This window comes from Enhydra lutris, unplaced genomic scaffold (genome assembly GCF_002288905.1).
Source record: "Enhydra lutris kenyoni isolate GAN:26980312 unplaced genomic scaffold, ASM228890v2 scaffoldscaffold3, whole genome shotgun sequence".
Classification (NCBI taxonomy): domain Eukaryota; kingdom Metazoa; phylum Chordata; class Mammalia; order Carnivora; family Mustelidae; genus Enhydra; species Enhydra lutris.
In genome coordinates this window covers 9,658,174-9,676,353 of record NW_019154087.1, presented here as the reverse complement: position 1 = coordinate 9,676,353, position 18,180 = coordinate 9,658,174, and the positions used below count along the sequence as shown (strand labels likewise).

At 34.5% G+C, this 18,180-nt stretch overlaps 1 protein-coding gene across 2 annotated transcripts in view; it reads left to right on the top strand.

Annotated features, from left to right (window-relative positions):
- The window catches only part of LOC111153399 (KIAA1109 ortholog), a 197,955-nt gene that overhangs the window by 88,799 nt on the left and 90,976 nt on the right, over window positions 1-18,180 (top strand). For both annotated transcript variants that reach the window (XM_022512407.1, XM_022512417.1), the window contains exons 31-42: window positions 119-265; window positions 660-787; window positions 1,100-1,299; window positions 4,064-4,261; window positions 5,412-5,623; window positions 8,514-8,665; window positions 9,121-9,271; window positions 9,445-9,597; window positions 11,476-11,716; window positions 14,232-14,374; window positions 17,050-17,269; window positions 17,725-17,883. In XM_022512407.1, coding sequence (XP_022368115.1) covers window positions 119-265; window positions 660-787; window positions 1,100-1,299; window positions 4,064-4,261; window positions 5,412-5,623; window positions 8,514-8,665; window positions 9,121-9,271; window positions 9,445-9,597; window positions 11,476-11,716; window positions 14,232-14,374; window positions 17,050-17,269; window positions 17,725-17,883 — 2,104 coding nt within the window. The remainder of the gene's footprint in view (window positions 1-118; window positions 266-659; window positions 788-1,099; window positions 1,300-4,063; window positions 4,262-5,411; window positions 5,624-8,513; window positions 8,666-9,120; window positions 9,272-9,444; window positions 9,598-11,475; window positions 11,717-14,231; window positions 14,375-17,049; window positions 17,270-17,724; window positions 17,884-18,180) is intronic.

The following is an 18,180-nucleotide window of genomic DNA, read 5'->3' as shown; positions in this document are numbered from 1 at the left end:
TGGCAGCTGACACATAGATAGGCATAAGGGAGCACAGTGAATAAGCAAGTTGCCCTTGTGAACGTTATGGAAATTATGAAAGTTCTATGAAATAACAATTCTACTTTAATCTCTTTAGCTATCTTCCAAACAAGATGTTAGAGGAACAAAAACTGAACATGCTACCATAGGAACGACTAATCAAGGACAAGCACAGACAAATCTTGTATTGAAGCAAGATAATGTAACAATTAAAGGTCTTCAGGCTAATGTTAGCATACCAAAGGTAACCATTTAATATTTAAAAAAATTTTCCTGGAAGAGGAGAACATTTTGCTGGTTTTTATCCTCTGAATTTACTAAACTGAATAGCGGTAGAATAGATTATAATATCAAAAATACGTATCTTATTCCTTTGATGAACTAATATAAAAATTAATAATACAAATAGTTTATGTAAATGGAATATTGGGTGGTATTTACTAAAATATTCCATATCCATCTAGTAACAATTGAATTATGATTACTTAATGAGTCTGTTTATAAGCTTTATCTTCGTTACTCTCAGACACATAGATAGACCATTCTTAACAGTAGTTTTTCATTTTCCTGTATATCTTATGTTTAAGTGATAATATTTCACTTTGTATCTCTGAAATTTATGACATTTTGTGTGTTAGGTAAACTTATGTTTGTTACAAGCCTCAGTGGAAGAATCTCCAAGTACGGCTCCTAGTAAAAGTGTGACTCATGTTTCTCTAATAGCATTGTGTTTTGACAGAATTGCTACACAAGTTCGTATGAACAGGTGAGAAAGATTTTATTGAGCCATAATTTTCTTGTTGGTTGTAAAAGTAAGCCATAACCATTTAAATACATTTCTGAAAATTCTAATGTTTAAACTCAAAATTGGTATTGGAATTTCAGGTATTACTATAGATAACAAAAGTTATCTTTAAAAGTTTTTACTCATACTGTTTTTCAGTAAACACTGAAAAATTTATTAATAATGGCTTAATTACAACAGTGCAGTTTTTTAAAAATAACTGCTTATTAAATGTTTTTACTGAACTATATTATTTAAATGTTAACCATCATACTTTTTTATATTTTTATTAAGAGGTGTAGTTGAAGAGACTTCAAATAATACAGAACCTGGTAGAACATCAAATTTTGATAGGTATGTCCATGCCACTAAAATGCAGCCTCAGTCATCTGGATCTCTCAGATCAAATGCCGGAGCAGAAAAAGGCAAAGAAATTGCAGCCAAGTTAAATATTCATCGAGTTCATGGGCAACTTAGAGGTCTTGATACAACAGGTAGGATCTACAACAAATATTTTTTCTTTGACATGTAAAAATAAAAGAGGATAATGCAAAAGGAAACATGTTTTTTTTTCAAATATTGCTACAATTTGAGTATTTTTATAGAAAAGTATTTCTGCATATATTGAGCACATGGTATTTAGCTGTTTATTTACCATGTTCTATGAGAATGAAAGGTAAACTTTGGTAGGAAAATAAGTGGTATGGTCCCAATTAGGAACTGCTTGTATCTCTTGTTTTCTTCATGGTATCTGCTTGCTCATTAAAGAAGAAAGAGTATGAATCTTTATTGTCTTTCTTACTTTTTAAAATCATTCTGTTGGCACAACTTCATTAAAAAGAATTAATTGCAGTATCAAAAGCAGATAGTCAAGTTTGTAAAATACAGTAACAATTAGAATGATCGATCTGGCTATGCCTCTTAAATAAAGTCCCTGGTGAGGTGAAAAAGAAAACCAGAGATGTCACATATCCTTTTAATATTTTTGACGTAATTCAGTGCATTTAGAAGCTTAAATCATCTGAGACAGTAGGAGATTCAATCTAGAAAACATTGAGTTAGTTAGTCTTTTAGAGACGATTGCTATGCTAAAATCTACATGTGGGACAGATGACTAATCCTGAATGTACAAATGATTACCTTGACTTTGCTCATTGTATTCTATAGGCTCTGAAGTTTCCATGATTCTTGTCTGTATTCTGGGTCTGTATAACTGTTGTGGCTTTCTCAGATCTTCTTTCAGTATCCTTGTGTTTGAGAGCAAAGTATTTGACTGAGGATTCCAAATAAAGAGACTTTTCTTGGCTACCTGAGATCTATCGTCCTAAAGCTAGTGCAAAATACAGTGGCTGGAATATAAAAAGACTTTTAGCAGCTCTGTAATTTACACTGGTAACCAGTTTGCAATTGCACAAGAGTGCAAGAAGTAACTAAATAGAATATTGAAAGGTACACTGAACGAACATTGTATAAAAATGCAAGGAAAAATGTAGTTGTCTTTGCTTACATGTTCAGAAGATATTTGTGAACGGATTCTCAATAATCTAATGACATTTGTTACCTATGGGGAGAGGAAGTATGTCCTTGGGTGTGTGTCAGGCTTTTCATTGTATACCCTTTCACTCGTTTTGTATCTTTCTTTGATCTATGCAAGTGTATTACTTAATCAAAAAATTTAAATAAAATTTAACTTTAATCCTCACCTTATTTCATAATAAGAATAAGTTCATGGAATTAAAGGCAGATATAAAATATAAATAATGAGAAAAGCATAGAAAAATTTAACTGAATATTTACTCTCTGATCAGAAAGTTTTTCTAACCATAAATGTGAAAGATAGTATTTTCATATGATCGAGTATTATGTAGCTTAAAATAATATCTTTGAAGAATTTTTAATGCCATTAGGAAATTATCTTGGTTTACTGTTACTTGAAATATCAGAATCAAAGCTGGTTTGTTTGTAAAATAATCTCTAAAAAGCTGTAAGGAAATTTAGTTTGATTGTAAACAAGTTATCTCTGGGTGCTAAATTTACATTTTTTTCATCTTTTTTTTTTTTTGTTTTTTTGCTTTTCTGTATTTATTAGCAGTAATCAGAGAAAGAAATGAAAAAAAGTAAATAAAACACAAGGCTTTGCCAGACATGCAGGATGTTAGTTTCCATATCACATATTGTAAGTGGTGGAATTATGGCAATGTCTTTTATGAATTATAATTACATAAAATGTGTTAGCATAAAGCAGTCCTTTAGTAAAAGCTATAATTTCCCTATTTTCTAATGTTTTTCTTGTAGCTGGGTAATTAATTAGAATGATTTTTTATTTTGTAAGATGAGAAAGTATTTAAAAATAATTTACCATGAAGCTGAATTATTCAGGAGCTTTTTTAACTTTAGATTTTTAGAGTACCCTATAATCTTTCAGAAATGAATTCATTCTGCCTCTGAGCAATTATTTCTTAAATATGGAATCTTTTTTCCTCCCTTTTATTTCAGTGTGATTCTGGTGCTTTTTAAATTGTAGGACATTAGACATTATTTCAGAAGTTGATTAGTTCATTTATCTTTCTTTTTGACAGTATTAAGATACATTTTTAAGACAGACACTGTCCCCAATTTTTTTTTTTTTTTAATCTCCTCGGGGTCTCAAGCAGATTCAAACTGAATGGGACTACTGTCAGTTCTGCCCAAGAAGGACACAAATTTTGGAATCAGACCATCCCGGATTATGTTGTCTATGGGAGGCGGTTTTTCCCTAGAAAGTAGTTTCCTAGCAGCTTGAGTAGCCTGGAGCTGGCTTTCCAAATTGTTGCTATTTATGCCTTTGACAGTGTCATTAACAGACCAATTTACAGTGCCCTGGTTGTTGCGGTTCTCCTACAGTGAAGAGGTAGCATCATCGGGAAACAAGCTTACATTTCTTCTTTTCAGCATCTGGTCATCGTTCTTAGCTTTCCTCAGCTCCATATTCGATGCCACCTCATTTCTGTACTGTGTTTCCCCTTGTTCTTGAATCTGGTAAGGTGGGCAGCTGGTGAATTAGCGTTCTCGTTGGTGGACATAGTTATGAGACAGAGGGAGAAAGCTACATGACCAGCTCAGGCTTCCACAGGAGGCAGTATGGGATGCGCAGGCTATGGGTCAGCTACCCTCAAAACGTCCACCACGGATCACCCCAAAGACGGTGTCTAAATGTTTTTTTTAAAACAATGCAAACCTGTCTTTAAAGATGCTCATTTTGCTCTCTTTTGGTAATAGATATAGGTACCTGTGCCATCACTGCTATTCCTTTTGAGAAATCCAAAGTTTTATTTACTCTTGAAGAGTTGGATGAGTTTACTTTTGTGGATGAAACTGATCAGCAAGCTGTTCCAGATGTAACTCGAATAGGTCCCAGCCAAGAAAAATGGGGTTGGATAATGTTTGAATGTGGACTTGAAAATTTAACCATAAAAGGTAAGCATTTTTTTTTTCCATTTCTGCTTAAGTGAGGGACAAATTGGTCCCACATTGCTAAAATGTTTTGAACAATTGTGACTTTGAATAACCCAAATCTGCATATTTAAGCATAAAGTTGGGACCTGGGATTATTTACCAGGATGGGTGTCCCATCCCAATTCTGTAAGTGAGACTTTCCCTTCAGTGTGTGATTCAAATCTACAGAGCATGTAGACATACAAAACATTACTGCCTGAACAAAAATATCTGTGGTTCAGAAAAAAAAATTTTGAGTAAAATATAGAGCCACCTAGCTTTTGACAGTTTGCATCTTTGGAAACTGGATTTTTTTATTAGGAGAGTTTGGAAGGATGAAAATACTGTAAATCCTTTATTCAGTGACAGACTGACTTACAGGTATATAACTTACAGTTATATACAATTTTTTTCTGCATTATTGAGTAATATATAAAGGAAGGCTGAGTTCTATGTAAGGTTGAGTTATAAGTTATATATAAACGTTTAGGTTTAGTCATGTATATAATAGTAATCAAGTGTGCCTACAGTTCTTTACCTGGTAATCCAGCCTTACATGACCTTTATAGATAAGGGCAAAGTTTTGGTGAGAAAAAAAAAGATCTTTATGAATTTTTAATTTTTAAAAAATTTTTTAAAAGATTTTACTTATTTGTTTATTAGAGAGCACAAGCAGTGGGGAGAGGCAGAGGGAGAGGGGGAAGCAGACTCCCCATTGAGTAGGGAGCCCGACTTGGGACTCAATCCTAGAACCCCAAGATTATGACCTGAGCTGAAGGCAGAAACTTAACCGACTGAACCACCCAGGCACTCCTATGAATTTTTATTTTTATTTTTTTATCTTTATGGGTACTGTAGAGTTCAACATTGAGATACCCACTGTTTTTTTGTTTTATTTTGTTTTTTAAAGATTTAATTTATTTATTTGACAGAGACACAGCTAGAGAGGGAACAAAACAGAGGGGAGTGGTAGAGGAAGAATCAGGCTTCCCACTGAGCAGGGAGCCTTATGAGAAGCTAGATCCCAGGACCCTGGGATCATGACCTGAGCCGAAGGCAGACTCTTAACAACTGAACCACCGAGGTGCCCCTACCCACTGTTTTTAATTAATACGTTCCTTCTCTCTTACAGGTGGAAGACAGTCTGGTGCTGTTTTATATAATACTTTTGGAATTATGGGTAAAGCTAGTGTCACAGAAAGAGGTGGAGTGCTGACATCCAATAATTCTTCTGATTCTCCAACTGGCAGTGGCTATAATACTGATGTCTCTGATGATAATCTTCCTTGTGATCGAATAAGCCCTTCTTCAGACTTAAATGGAAATTCTGTTTCAGATGAACAAGTTGGTGAATTTTTAATAATAATAGTGCTTTGAAAAAAATAACAAAACTATATACTCATTTCAAAGTTAATTTCTGGAGTGTATTTGCTTCTTTCAGTATTTGGAATTTTGCTCAAATTTTAGTCAATGTATTTTGGTGATTATACTACTAGAACATAATTTCTGAAGCATAGGTACTGTACCATAGATATATTTTTATCTATCATAGTACCTTGTTTAATGCCTTGCTCATATTGGGCACTTAATAATATTTGTTGAATTAATGAATTAATAGAATTTCAGAAAAGTAGGCATTGCTTAGATGTTGTTTCAAGGATTTTAGCAGAATTCATGTAAATACTTAGTTTTGTCACTGGTAGTATTTCATGTAAGTTCTAAATATTTTTAGTATCCACCCATTTTAGCTAGAGTCCTGAAGAATACTTTATATGTAACTCATTTATTATATTTAATATGGTAGAATGTCATGATGATTAATAATAGAAATAATAAAAATATTCAAAATTCTAGATTACAAAAGAGTTGTACCACTAACTGATGGGTGCAGACTTTTTCCTCTTTGAAGTTTCTTTGTCTATAATAGCATTGTAAGGATACTGACCCAGACTTGTGAAGATTAAAGGAGATAATACATATGAAAGGCTTAACTCAGTGTCTAGTACATAGTAAGAACTTGGTAAATGTTGTTTTTAAACACACATGTACATACACTTCTGATCATTCGGAAATTAGACCAATTGAAGAGGGAAAAAAATACCTTTTAATTAAGAAATGTTATGGTATCCACCATTCATTGGCATAATCACCTCTTAAATCCAGGTTTCTGGTAGTTTATTTTTTGAAATATTTATTTTGATTTGATGCATAATTTAGGAGTCTTTTTTAAGGTTTTTTTTTTTTTTTTAATTTATTTGACAGACAGAGATCACAAGTAGGCAGAGAGGCAAGGAGAGAAAGAGGAGGAGGAAGGCTCCCTGCCAAGCAGAGATCCCAATGCAGGGCTCAATCCCAGGACCCTGAGATCATGACCAGAGCCGAAAGCAGAGGCTTTAACCCACTGAGCCACCCAGGCACCCCATAGTTAGGAGTCTAATCACAGTTTTCTTGTGAGGTCTTTGGATGCATTTGAGTGGTGGTCAGGGATTAGCACTTTAATTAAGGAAATTTAAAAATACAATAGTTACTCACTGGACAAAAGAGCTGGGAAGAATCCAGCTGTTGTTTCCTTCTCCTTCTAGCCCACTGAAATACTTGACAGAAACTCAGCTGTCTTCCTTGATTTCTGTGATCCTCCTCTCTTTGCTGAATATCCCTAAATTTTGTAACATTGCTTTCTTTGGGTTCTCTGACTTTTCTTGGTCCATGTCCTCATTCAGTTCTTTGTCCTTCAGTGTGGGTATTCTTCCCATGTTGTTCTTGGCTACCTTTTTTTAATTTTTAATTCTGTATGTCCACTCCCTGATTTACTTCATTTTCTAGTCCTGCTCCGTAATTTGATGATGCTAACTCTTTCCCATTGGTTAGCTATCTTCATTTACACATGCCATAGGTACCAAAAATTCAGCCAACCTAAATCCAACTTATCCAACTTTATTATTGCTTTGCTTTACATACTATTATAATTAGTTACTTACTATCTATAAGCTGCCTTCCCTTTTTAAAAATTTCAGTTCCTGAAAACTGTCTTCTTTATCTTTTATAAACTTAGTGCCTAGCTAACAACCTTATCTGAAACCCACAGGACAGATGTATTTGAGAATTCAGATTTTTTTTCCTTTAACAGAAAGGTAATATGGTATGTGTTTTATGTTACATAAACTCCTAGTGGAATCTGAGCACTCCATCTTGAAATATTTAAATACTATTGTAGCACAACATTCATAAAAACTCCAAGTGGGATAAATAGCCACTTACCAAATTTAGATCAGGTTTTGATGCCACATTTACACAAAAATATTTAGATTTCTCAGAATGTTATGAGATTTAGAGCTGCAGATAAGGAATGTGGACTTATATTTAGCATCTGCTAACTTTAAAATAACAATTGCCTACAATTCACATTGTTTTGTGAACTATTGCCTATAGTTCACATTGTTTTAGGATTCAGAGCTGTTTTGTGGATATTCTTCATTCTTTAATTGTCCCATGAGGAAATGCCAGTCTTTTATCTTGACCAGTAATAACTAAAAGTGAATTAGAGAACTATGAAGAGACATAACAGGTGGTAGACTTTTTTGTTTATTTCTTTAATATTATGCTTACCTCCCTGCATTCTAAAGAGTGGTAATTATACATTTTAAAAAATTACTACTTCTTAACACTGATTCAGATTGCTGCATACAAGATAAATAAGACTGTTTTATTATAGAGTATTATTTATTTGAACATGGACTATACTAGTATATTTGTGGAATTTGTTTTTAGAAATTTGAAATATGTTGTTAAAATGGAATGGAAAACAGATTGTAGTAGGAAGTAGAAGACATTGATTCTATCATTCATTCTCCTTAATAGTTGTATGAATTTTGACAAGTCACAAAACCTCTTTCTCTCACTTTTTTCATCTGGAAAAAAAAAAATACTTAAACATCCCTAAACAAATGTAATTGAATGAAGTGATCAAGAGAAGCATTCGGTTCTAGGATCTGTGACTTACGGCTTACTGCAGTGCAGTGGTTTTTCAGTCTTTGCTCCATAGAGCTTCAAGGATCTATAGGTATTTCTCAGAATCAGGGTTAGGCTGAGCAAGGTTTATTTTACCTGTTTTATATAAAGGTGTCACCTGTAGACCTTGATTCAATGGGAAGATTTTGTGCTTTAAACATTTACTTTGCACTAGTGGTTTTAAGCAGCTATACATTAGAAGTTTTTGGTTTTTTATTTTATGTAGGATGAAGGAGTTGAATCTGATGATTTGAAAAAAGATCTACCTCTGATGCCTCCACCTCCAGATTCATGTAGCATGAAGTTGACCATCAAGGAAATTTGGTTTAGTTTTGCAGCTCCCACCAATGTGAGATCTCCTACACATGCATTTTCTAGGTAAAAAGTTTTAAATATGTAGTACTATTCCTTGATTTTTTTTTCATTTTAAATAACCTTCAATTCTGTTTCAGTTATTTTTAAGTTATTTTTCTAATCTATATAGCATTAGGGTTGCCACCTTCTTACCATCTTTCTTACCTTATGTTTTCTGTAGACATTATTCTTGTCTTGTTTGACCCTTTTTCTTTCATAGGGCTTTAGTTTTACTATTATATGTCACACCATCTTGAACTTCTTACTGTCACGTCTAATAGGTTTTAATATGTTTCCTTCTTTTCTATTATCTTTTCTTCACATTTTCTACTTACATGTTTATGATTTATCTGATAGCCAAAATGAAAAGTAATTTTGCCTAAGTAAAATGGCCACTAAGTATAGTAAGTATGGAAGATTGTTTGAAATACCAGTCTTGACAGTTGTTTTTATAATTTTTTTTTTTTAAATTTTCAAAGGCAGCTGAATCTTTTAAGCACTGCAACTCCAGCTGTTGGTGCATGGCTTGTTCCCATTGATCAACTCAAATCATCCTTAAACAAATTAGAAACTGAGGGCACCTTGAGAATTTGTGCTGTTATGGGATGCATAATGACAGAAGCATTAGAGGTATGTCTATCAATAATACAAGGTATCTGATACAGTTTATTATAGAACATGATCTCTAATTATTCATCATTGTTGGAAAACAACAGACCTGCAAGTTCTTGATTACTGGATATCTTCTATTTGTAGTGTCTTTGATACATCACTCTGTATCTATTGTTTTTGCTTTGTTTCAGAATAAAAGTGTACATTTTCCCTTAAGAAGTAAATACAACAGACTTACAAAAGTTGCCCGTTTTCTCCAAGAAAATCCTTCATGTTTACTGTGCAATATACTACATCACTACCTGCACCAGGCAAATTACTCCATCATTGATGATGCTACAATGGTGAGTTACTGAAACCATATGTTACCTTTAAAGAAACCTCTATTCTTGGGGTGCCTGAGCGGCCCAGTCACTTAGCATCCTACTCTTAGTTTTGGCTCAGGTCAAGATCTCAGGGTTGTGAGATCAAGCCCTGTGTTGGGCTCCATGCGGAGTCTGCTTGGGATTTTTTCATCCCCCCTCTCGGTTCCTCTCACTGCTCATGCTCCCAGTCTGTCTCTCTCCCTCTAACATAAATAAATAAATCTTTAAAAAAAAAAAAAAAAGATGAAGAAGCCTCTGTCCTTTTGAGGAGCCATTCATTGGCCCACAGTTTGAGATGCAGCTGGGAAGTCCAAAGGAGAAATATGGTTAAACATACAGGCTTACAGACAGCAGTGGGCTGAGATGAATGATCTGGGAAGTGCCAACATGAAGGTGTTGGAAGCTGTGGTTATGGATGAGCCTTCTAGAAATGATAGTATGTTGAGGGAGAAGCTGGTCAAGAAAGGATATCTGAAGTACACCAAAATTAAAGGGGTGGGGGAGACATGAAAGAAAGGTGGAGAGAGCTACAAAGAATGCTGAGGAGGGAAAGGAAGAGGTAGGAAAATCAGGAAAAAATGTCTTAGAAGCCAGAGGTATAAAGAATTTCAAGCAAGAATGACCAGCATGAAATTTCACAGAAATGTTTAATAAAAGAAGGGCTAGTTAATGGTTATGGGGAGAGTATTTCATAACACAAAATGAATACAATATATGTCTGCCTCTAGAAAAGCACTATAGAAGGTAACACCTCATCATTAGGGGCTTAGAACTTGAGATCTCTCATCTTGCCAACCTTTTGGTCAATAGAAAATGCACAAAAGGTTTAGCCAAATTAGAATCAATATGTAATAGCCAGTCAAACTTCTGATAACCTCCAATGAGAGAATCTCTAGTAAATGGTAGATTTGAAAAAGGTACTTAGACCTGAGACTACTATAGTGCTTTTTACTCCTACCCTGTGAGATGAAGACTGGAGGTCCACAGTGCAAGGCTAACTTGCCTGTCTAGTCATCGGCAGAGAGACCTTGAAACAGACAGAATGGCAGGCATTTCCCATGGGTGGATGCTCTGCCGAGATTAAGCTTTTAATGTAAGAGGAAAATACACAATATGGCTTTCATTACTTGAGTCTAAGAATGAAAGGACAGGCAAAGAGATCTGATGTTCCTCAGAAAGTAAATGAGGTGATTTCTGTTGTTCAATAAATGGCTCTCTTCAATTAGAGCCATTTCTCTTAACACAGGGAATTATAAGAAAGGGGTTGGAGGGGATTTGGATATTTTACTCTTAGACTAAGGTGCCAGTTGGAAAAATAACCAAATTTTCTTTCTTATAATCATTACCATGTGGGATAAAGTGTATTTTAAATTATGTAATTGTTACTGATAATATATTTAACTTTCAAAACAGTTAAAAATCCATCTGTGTCCAGCATTTAACCATAGTAATTTATTTCTTCTAATGTTAAAAATAGTGGTGGTTACCTAATCTTTGAAGGGAGTAATTTCATTTCTTCTTTGTTTAATGAATATCCTGGATAGCTCGAAATACATTTGATTTCCTCACTAGAACAATAAAGGTAAAGTGGATTTAGTACTCTTTAAGGAGAATTCCAATTTTGTACCCCATGTTTAGCCTCTTAGTCACCTGGTATGGCATTGTTTATGACAGAAAGATGCACTGTTGTGTTTAGAAATTGAGTTCTATTGTCAGCTTGAAATACTCTCTTTTGTGGACAAATTATAACACATAAATTCTAGTTTCTTCATCTCTAAATGGGGGTTATGAAATTTAAATGAATAAATGTATGGAAAGCACTTAAGTGGTAACATTATTTCATCATTGTTGTTACAGAGTGATGGACTTCCTGCTTTGGTAACTTTAAAGAAAGGTTTAGTTGCACTGGCAAGACAGTGGATGAAGTTTATTGTGGTGACACCAGCCTTTAAAGGAGTTAGCTTACACAGACCAGCTCAGCCACTGAAACCTCAATCAGCTGTGGACCACGAACATGAAGACGGACTTGGGCTAGACAATGGAGGTGGTCTTCAAAGTGATACCAGTGCTGATGGAGCAGAATTTGAATTTGATGCAGGTAATTTGTAAATGTTTTAGTCAAATATTATACCTTGGTAACATATGTATGTGATAATTTTGATCGTTTGTGTCCCAAATTTGAAAATGTTATGGCTTAAGTATACAAGTATGATTTATATTAGTCCAAAGGAATGATAATAATGTTGGAATCTTTATACTGACTTTTGGTTTTTACATTTAATTTCATGAAATATGATAGATTTCTTTAATCTATCCCGTACAATAACAGACATTTTTGCATAGCTAGAATATTTGAGTGAAGCATGTTAACTTCCTTTTAAAATTCACATTTGAAAAAAAAATAAAATTCATATTTATATTTGTTCATCATCTTTCCTACACCACTTAAAGAAGTCTTTGAATTTTACCTGGTGCCTGGTTGATTCTGCATTTATGTAGTGTTTAGAGTCATGCATTCAGCCTATAATTCTGTCAGCATCATGACTATGCCAGAACACAGATGGTAGATGTGCATTTCAGAAATATATGTGCACACTTTAATGCTTTTTCAGAGGTAAATTTTTGTTATCACAGCATGTAATATTCAATAATATTGAATTATGATATTTTAGAAAAGTTGAAAGTACCATGAAAAAGGACAGTAGCCTTAAAACTAGAGGTCTCAGAACACTGATATATAAAAGTTATCCAGCTTTTTTTATTGTCTTTAAAAAAAAAAAAAAACTTAAAGTGAATATGCTATGAGGAAGGGTGCCTGGGTAGCTCATTTGGTTAAGCATCTGACTCTTGATTTTAGCTCAGGTCCTGATCTCAGTGTCGTAATACCAAACCTCATGTTGGCTCCCTTCTAATTAACCATCTACACATTCCTGGGTTAATCTGAAATTTCTATACTTTTAGCTTAGTTGGTTTTTTCTCTCTAAACCCTTAGGCTGAGGTGTGGAGGGACTAAATACAAGCTATTTGTTTCTTTCTTGAGACTGAGTGAGAAGATTGAGGTTGGGAGAGTAAAAGAAAGACAAAAAATAATATAGCATATGGACCCTCAACTCTATGGTCAAATAATCTTCGACAAAACAGGAAAAAATATACAGTGGAAAAACACAGTCTCTTCAATAAATGGTGGCTGGGAAAACTGGACAGCTATATGTAGAAGAATGAAACTCAACCATTCTCTTACACCGTACACAAAGATAAACTCGAAATGGATAAAAGACCTCAGCGTGAGACAGGAATCCATCAGAATCCTAGAGGAGAACATAGGCAGTAATCTCTTCGATATCAGCCACAGCAACTTCTTTCAAGATATGTCTCCAAAGGCAAAGGAAACAAAAGCGAAAATAAACTTTTGGGACTTCATCAAAATCAAAAGCTTCTGCACAGCAAAGGAAACAGTCAAGAAAACAAAGAGGCAACCCACAGAATGGGAGAAGATATTTGCAAATGACAGTACAGACAAAAGGTTGATATCCAGGATCTATAAAGAACTCCTCGAACTCAACACACACAAAACAATCATATCAAAAAATGGGCAGAAGATATGAACAGACACTTCTCCAATGAAGACATACAAATGGCTATCAGACACATGAAAAAATGTTCATCATCACTAGCCATCAGGGAGATTCAAATCAAAACCACATTGAGATACCACCTTACACCAGTTAGAATGGCCAAAATTAGCAAGACAGGAAACAATATGTGTTGGAGGGGATGTGGAGAAAGGGGAACTCTCTTCCACTGTTGGTGGGAATGCAAGTTGGTGCAGCCACTTTGGAGAACAGTGTGGAGATTCCTCAAGAAATTAAAAATAGAGCTTCCCTATGACCCTGCAATTGACTACTGGGTATTTACCCTAAAGATACAGATGTAGTGAAAAGAAGGGCCATCTGTACCCCAATGTTTATAGCAGCAATGGCCACAGTTGCCAAACTGTGGAAAGAACCAAGATGCCCTTCAACGGATGAATGGATAAGGAAGATGTGGTCCATATACACTATGGAGTATTATGCCTCCATCAGAAAGGATGAATACCCAACTTTTGTAGCAACATGGATGGGACTGGAAGAGATGATGCTGAGTGAAATAAGTCAAGCAGAGAGAGTCAGTTATATGGTTTCGCTTATTTGTGGAGCATAACAAATAGCATGGAGGACAAGGGGAGTTAGAGAGGAGAAGGGAGTTGGGGGAAATTGTAAGGGGAGGTGAACCATGAGAGACTATGGACTCTGAAAAACAATCTGAGGGTTTTGAAGGGGCGGGGGTGGGAGGTTGGGGGAACCAGGTGGTGGGTATTAGAGAGGGCATGGATTGCATGGAGCACTGGGTGTGGTGCAAAAACAATGAATACTGTTATGCTGAAAATAAAAAAAATAAAATTAAAAAAAAATATATAGCAGATTCCACAAATAATTTCAAGGAAATTTAATTAATTTAATTTGTTTACTCAAGGAATATGTAAAGTTGAGTGTAATTTACCACCAGGAACACTCATATTAATATTTCAAGAAAATGGTAATCTATAGCCCACTTATTCTTTTTTACTGTTTCAGCCACAGTCAGTGAACACACAATGCTATTAGAAGGAACAGCCAACCGTCCTCCACCTGGTGGCTCTGGACCTGTAACTGGAGCTGAGATAATGAGGAAACTTTCTAAGACTCATACCCATAGTGACTCTGCATTAAAAATAAAGGTACATTATTATTGTTTCTGGTTAGAGTAGACTTCCAGGGAAGACCTAAATTTCTGATATCTCAAATTCAAATATTAGGTATTTAAATTTAAATATTCAAATAGTATTTTATATTGAATACTTTATATTCAAGAATTAATTTAATAATTGAGTAATAAATATTTTTATAGTTGAACATGATTAGCAACATAACAATTTGAATTGAATTATTTTATGACTTTAATTAAGCTGTTTTAAGAAACTTATCCAGTGCTTGGTAAGACATGTATATAGCAAGGTGGTTAACTACCACCTTGGGAGCCAGACAGCCTTGGTTTCAATTCTGCCTCTGACACTTATTCTTTGACTGAACAAATTTTTAACTATACTGTGTGTCAGTTTCCCTATCTGTAAGATGGAGATTACGATAGTAACTTTTTCTAGAATATGGATGCCAAGAAATAACTGTTAATACATGAAAAATGCTTAAACAATACCTGGCACATAATAAGCATGTAAGTTATTTTTTGTTGTCATGGGTTATTTATGTTTTGTTAGTTTCCTTTTCTGAGCAATGAAAATGACAGACAATATTTTAACTTTCTTTGAAGGTTTCAGCATAGACTTACATTAATGCTCAGAACCCATAAGGTAAATGACTTAACAGTTTTGCCATATTAAAATATAAAATTTCTACACAGAAAAAATTATTATAAACAAAATAGAAAGACATATGACAAAGGGCTAATTTCCTCATACATAAAGATCTTTTTTCTAATCACTAACACAAATAGAAAATTAGTTAATGGGGAGTTCACAGAGAAATACACAAATATGGGACGCCTGAGTGGCTCAGTGGGTTAAGCCGCTGCCTTCAGCTCAGGTCATGATCCCAGGGAACGAGTCCCGCATCGGGCTCCTTGCTCAGCAGGGAACCTGCTTCTCTCACTGCCTCTGCCTGCCTCTCTGCCTGCTTGTGTGTACTCGCTTGCTCTCTCTCTCTCTCTCTCTGGCAAATGAATAAAATCTTTAAAAAAAAAAATAAACAAATATGAACATGTATCCTCTTAAAATTAAAGAAATGTAAGTTAAAATGTGAGATTTCCATTTCCACCGATCAGATTGAAAACACTAACACATTTGAATGGTGTATGTTGGTGAAGATAAGGGAAAGCAGACACTCTTCTACAGTACTGGTGGGAGTATAAATTGTCACAAATTCTTCGAAGACCAATTTGGCAATTTGTATCAAAATTTAAAATGTAATATTCTTTCACCCAGTATGTTCATGCCCAGGAATTCATCTAAAGAAATGAATGCTCATAAATGCCCAAAGACACGTGTGCAATAATGTTCTTTACAACACTGTTTATAATAAGAAAATAATGGTACCAATATAAATGACTATTTGAGGGCCAGTAAACTAGTGTCCCCTGACACAGAGATGCATACCATGAAGACCTCAGAAAGATGAAGTTGATCTCTAAGTGGATATGGAATGGTCACCGAAATGCCTAAAGTAAAAAAATATAGGACAATATGTATCTGTGTCTTAAACAAGGATAAATATGTACATGTGCTTATATAGTTATAAATTATTTAAAGAGAATAGATAAGAAACAAGAGTACTTCTAGGGGAAGGAATCTGTAGACTGGAGCTCAGGGGATACAATTTATTAGATTGTGCTTTTAAAGTTTTTATTCTGTTTAAGGTATTGCTCTTTTAATTAAAACGTTCAGTGATAGTTTAATATACACTTTTTAAAAGTTTGAATTATTAGGCTTATTCTATTTCTATAGTGTAGTTCGAAGCCAGGATACTTTTAAATTCTCAACTTCTTAATCAGTCTCAGATTTTTTTTTCCCGTTTGATGGTTTTTCCTAGCCCACAAACATTCCTTTGTTTACGAATTATAGAAGTCCTCCAAAAAATTGAATTACAACTCTTTGTTTCAGATCACTTCTTTTCAGGATCTTTCTGTCTGTATAGTCTTTTCTTGTATGATTTTAAACTGATCTGAAATTCTAATCCTAGATGTGTCAGAACAGATAGAGATGGGCAATTCTGCAATTTTTAAATTTTCCTCAGAGAATTGCTGGAAATGGTTTTTGGCATATTAGAACTGTACAGAGAGGGGCACCTGGGTGTCTCAGTGGGTTAAAGCCTCTGCCTTTGGCTCAGGTCATGATCCCAGGGTCCTGGGATCGAGCCCCACATTGGGCTTTCTGCTCAGCAGGGAGCCTGCTTCCCCCTCCCTCTCTCTGCCTGCTTCTCTGCCTACTTGTGATCTCTGTCTGTCAAATAAATAAATGAAATATTAAAAAGAAAGAAAGAAAAAGGACTCTACAAAGAATCTCTTACAGATTTTCATTATCATGGTACCAACAAGAGTAGTATAGTATTAAGAATTTTGGGATCAATATCTTGCCACCAGACACACTCTTCAGATTTCAAAGGGAATTAATAATTCATTGTTAAAATAAGTGAATGATAATAAAGGCTATTCTTTATATTGTACTGTAAAGTTTTAAAACACTTTTATGTATATTTGAGATTCACCACAATCCTAGTAGGCACAATCTGTTTTGGTATTAATATGAATAGTAACTAGCAGTAATAACAGTACTAGTTCTGGTAGTTATTAGCAGTCATTTTTATAAGCATAAGAAAGAGACCTATGTTGTTCCTGTTGTAGGGTATTCACCCATATCATTCTTTGAGCTATACCAGTGGGGACACTGCCACAGATTCTCCTGTGCATGTTGGCCGTACTGGGATGCCAGTGAAGGAGAGTCCAAGGAAGGAGAGCCTACTCAGCTACCTGACTGGAAGCTTCCCAAGCTTGCACAATCTCCTAGAAGGGACTCCTCAAAGAAGTAGTGCAGCTATAAAAAGCAGCTCCCTAACGAGAACAGGTACATCTTTGGTTTTGACAATTACAAGTTTACTTCTATGTGAGAATTAAAAAACAAAAAACAGAACGTAAGTTTATTTTGCTTTATACTTTGGTTGCATACCTAATCTGTATTTTATACCTCATCTTTGAAAAAGTATTTTGGGAAACTGCTCTCTTTGTAACTTGATGTCTTCATACTCTCAGTTTGCATTTCTAAATTGTAGCATTGGATATTACTATCAACGTAGTCATGGTATGGTATGATGTGTAAACCATCCAACAGTGAATTTCTTCTTGTTATATTAAAAATAAGTTATTTATTGGTGCCTCAATATCCAAATACAAACATCATGCACTGAGTTTGAAAACATCTGCAAACAACAATTTAGTCTGACTTTTAAAAAATAATTACATAAATCACATTTTCTGCTTATTACATAAGTAATATTATACTCAATAACATTTTATTTTCAGGAAATACAATGGCCACTGATATGTTATCTGAACATCCCTTGCTATCTGAGCCATCATCTGTGAGTTTCTATAATTGGATGTCAAATGCTGTGGGTAATCGTGGAAGTATGGTACAAGAATCTCCTGTTACAAAATCCACACACAATAGTCTTCCATCAGGTATTGAGTTATCATGTTATTTTGCTTAACTGTCTAAGGGACATATGTTAATTTTAACAAAATTCTATTTTTCACAGAATGGTCTAAACATCTCAAATGTTTAATACTGGTTAGTTGAAATTTGCCCATTTATGAAATGCCTTTGGTAATACTGAATTGAGAGAATTGTAAGCAGTCACTTGGTGTTCTTGTGGAAAGACAGATATGTCAAATGTGAGATCGTATGTAATTTAAAGAGTTTAAAATGTCCAGTTAATGTGGCTGACTTAATTTTCAAAATACCAAAAGGAGATTAAT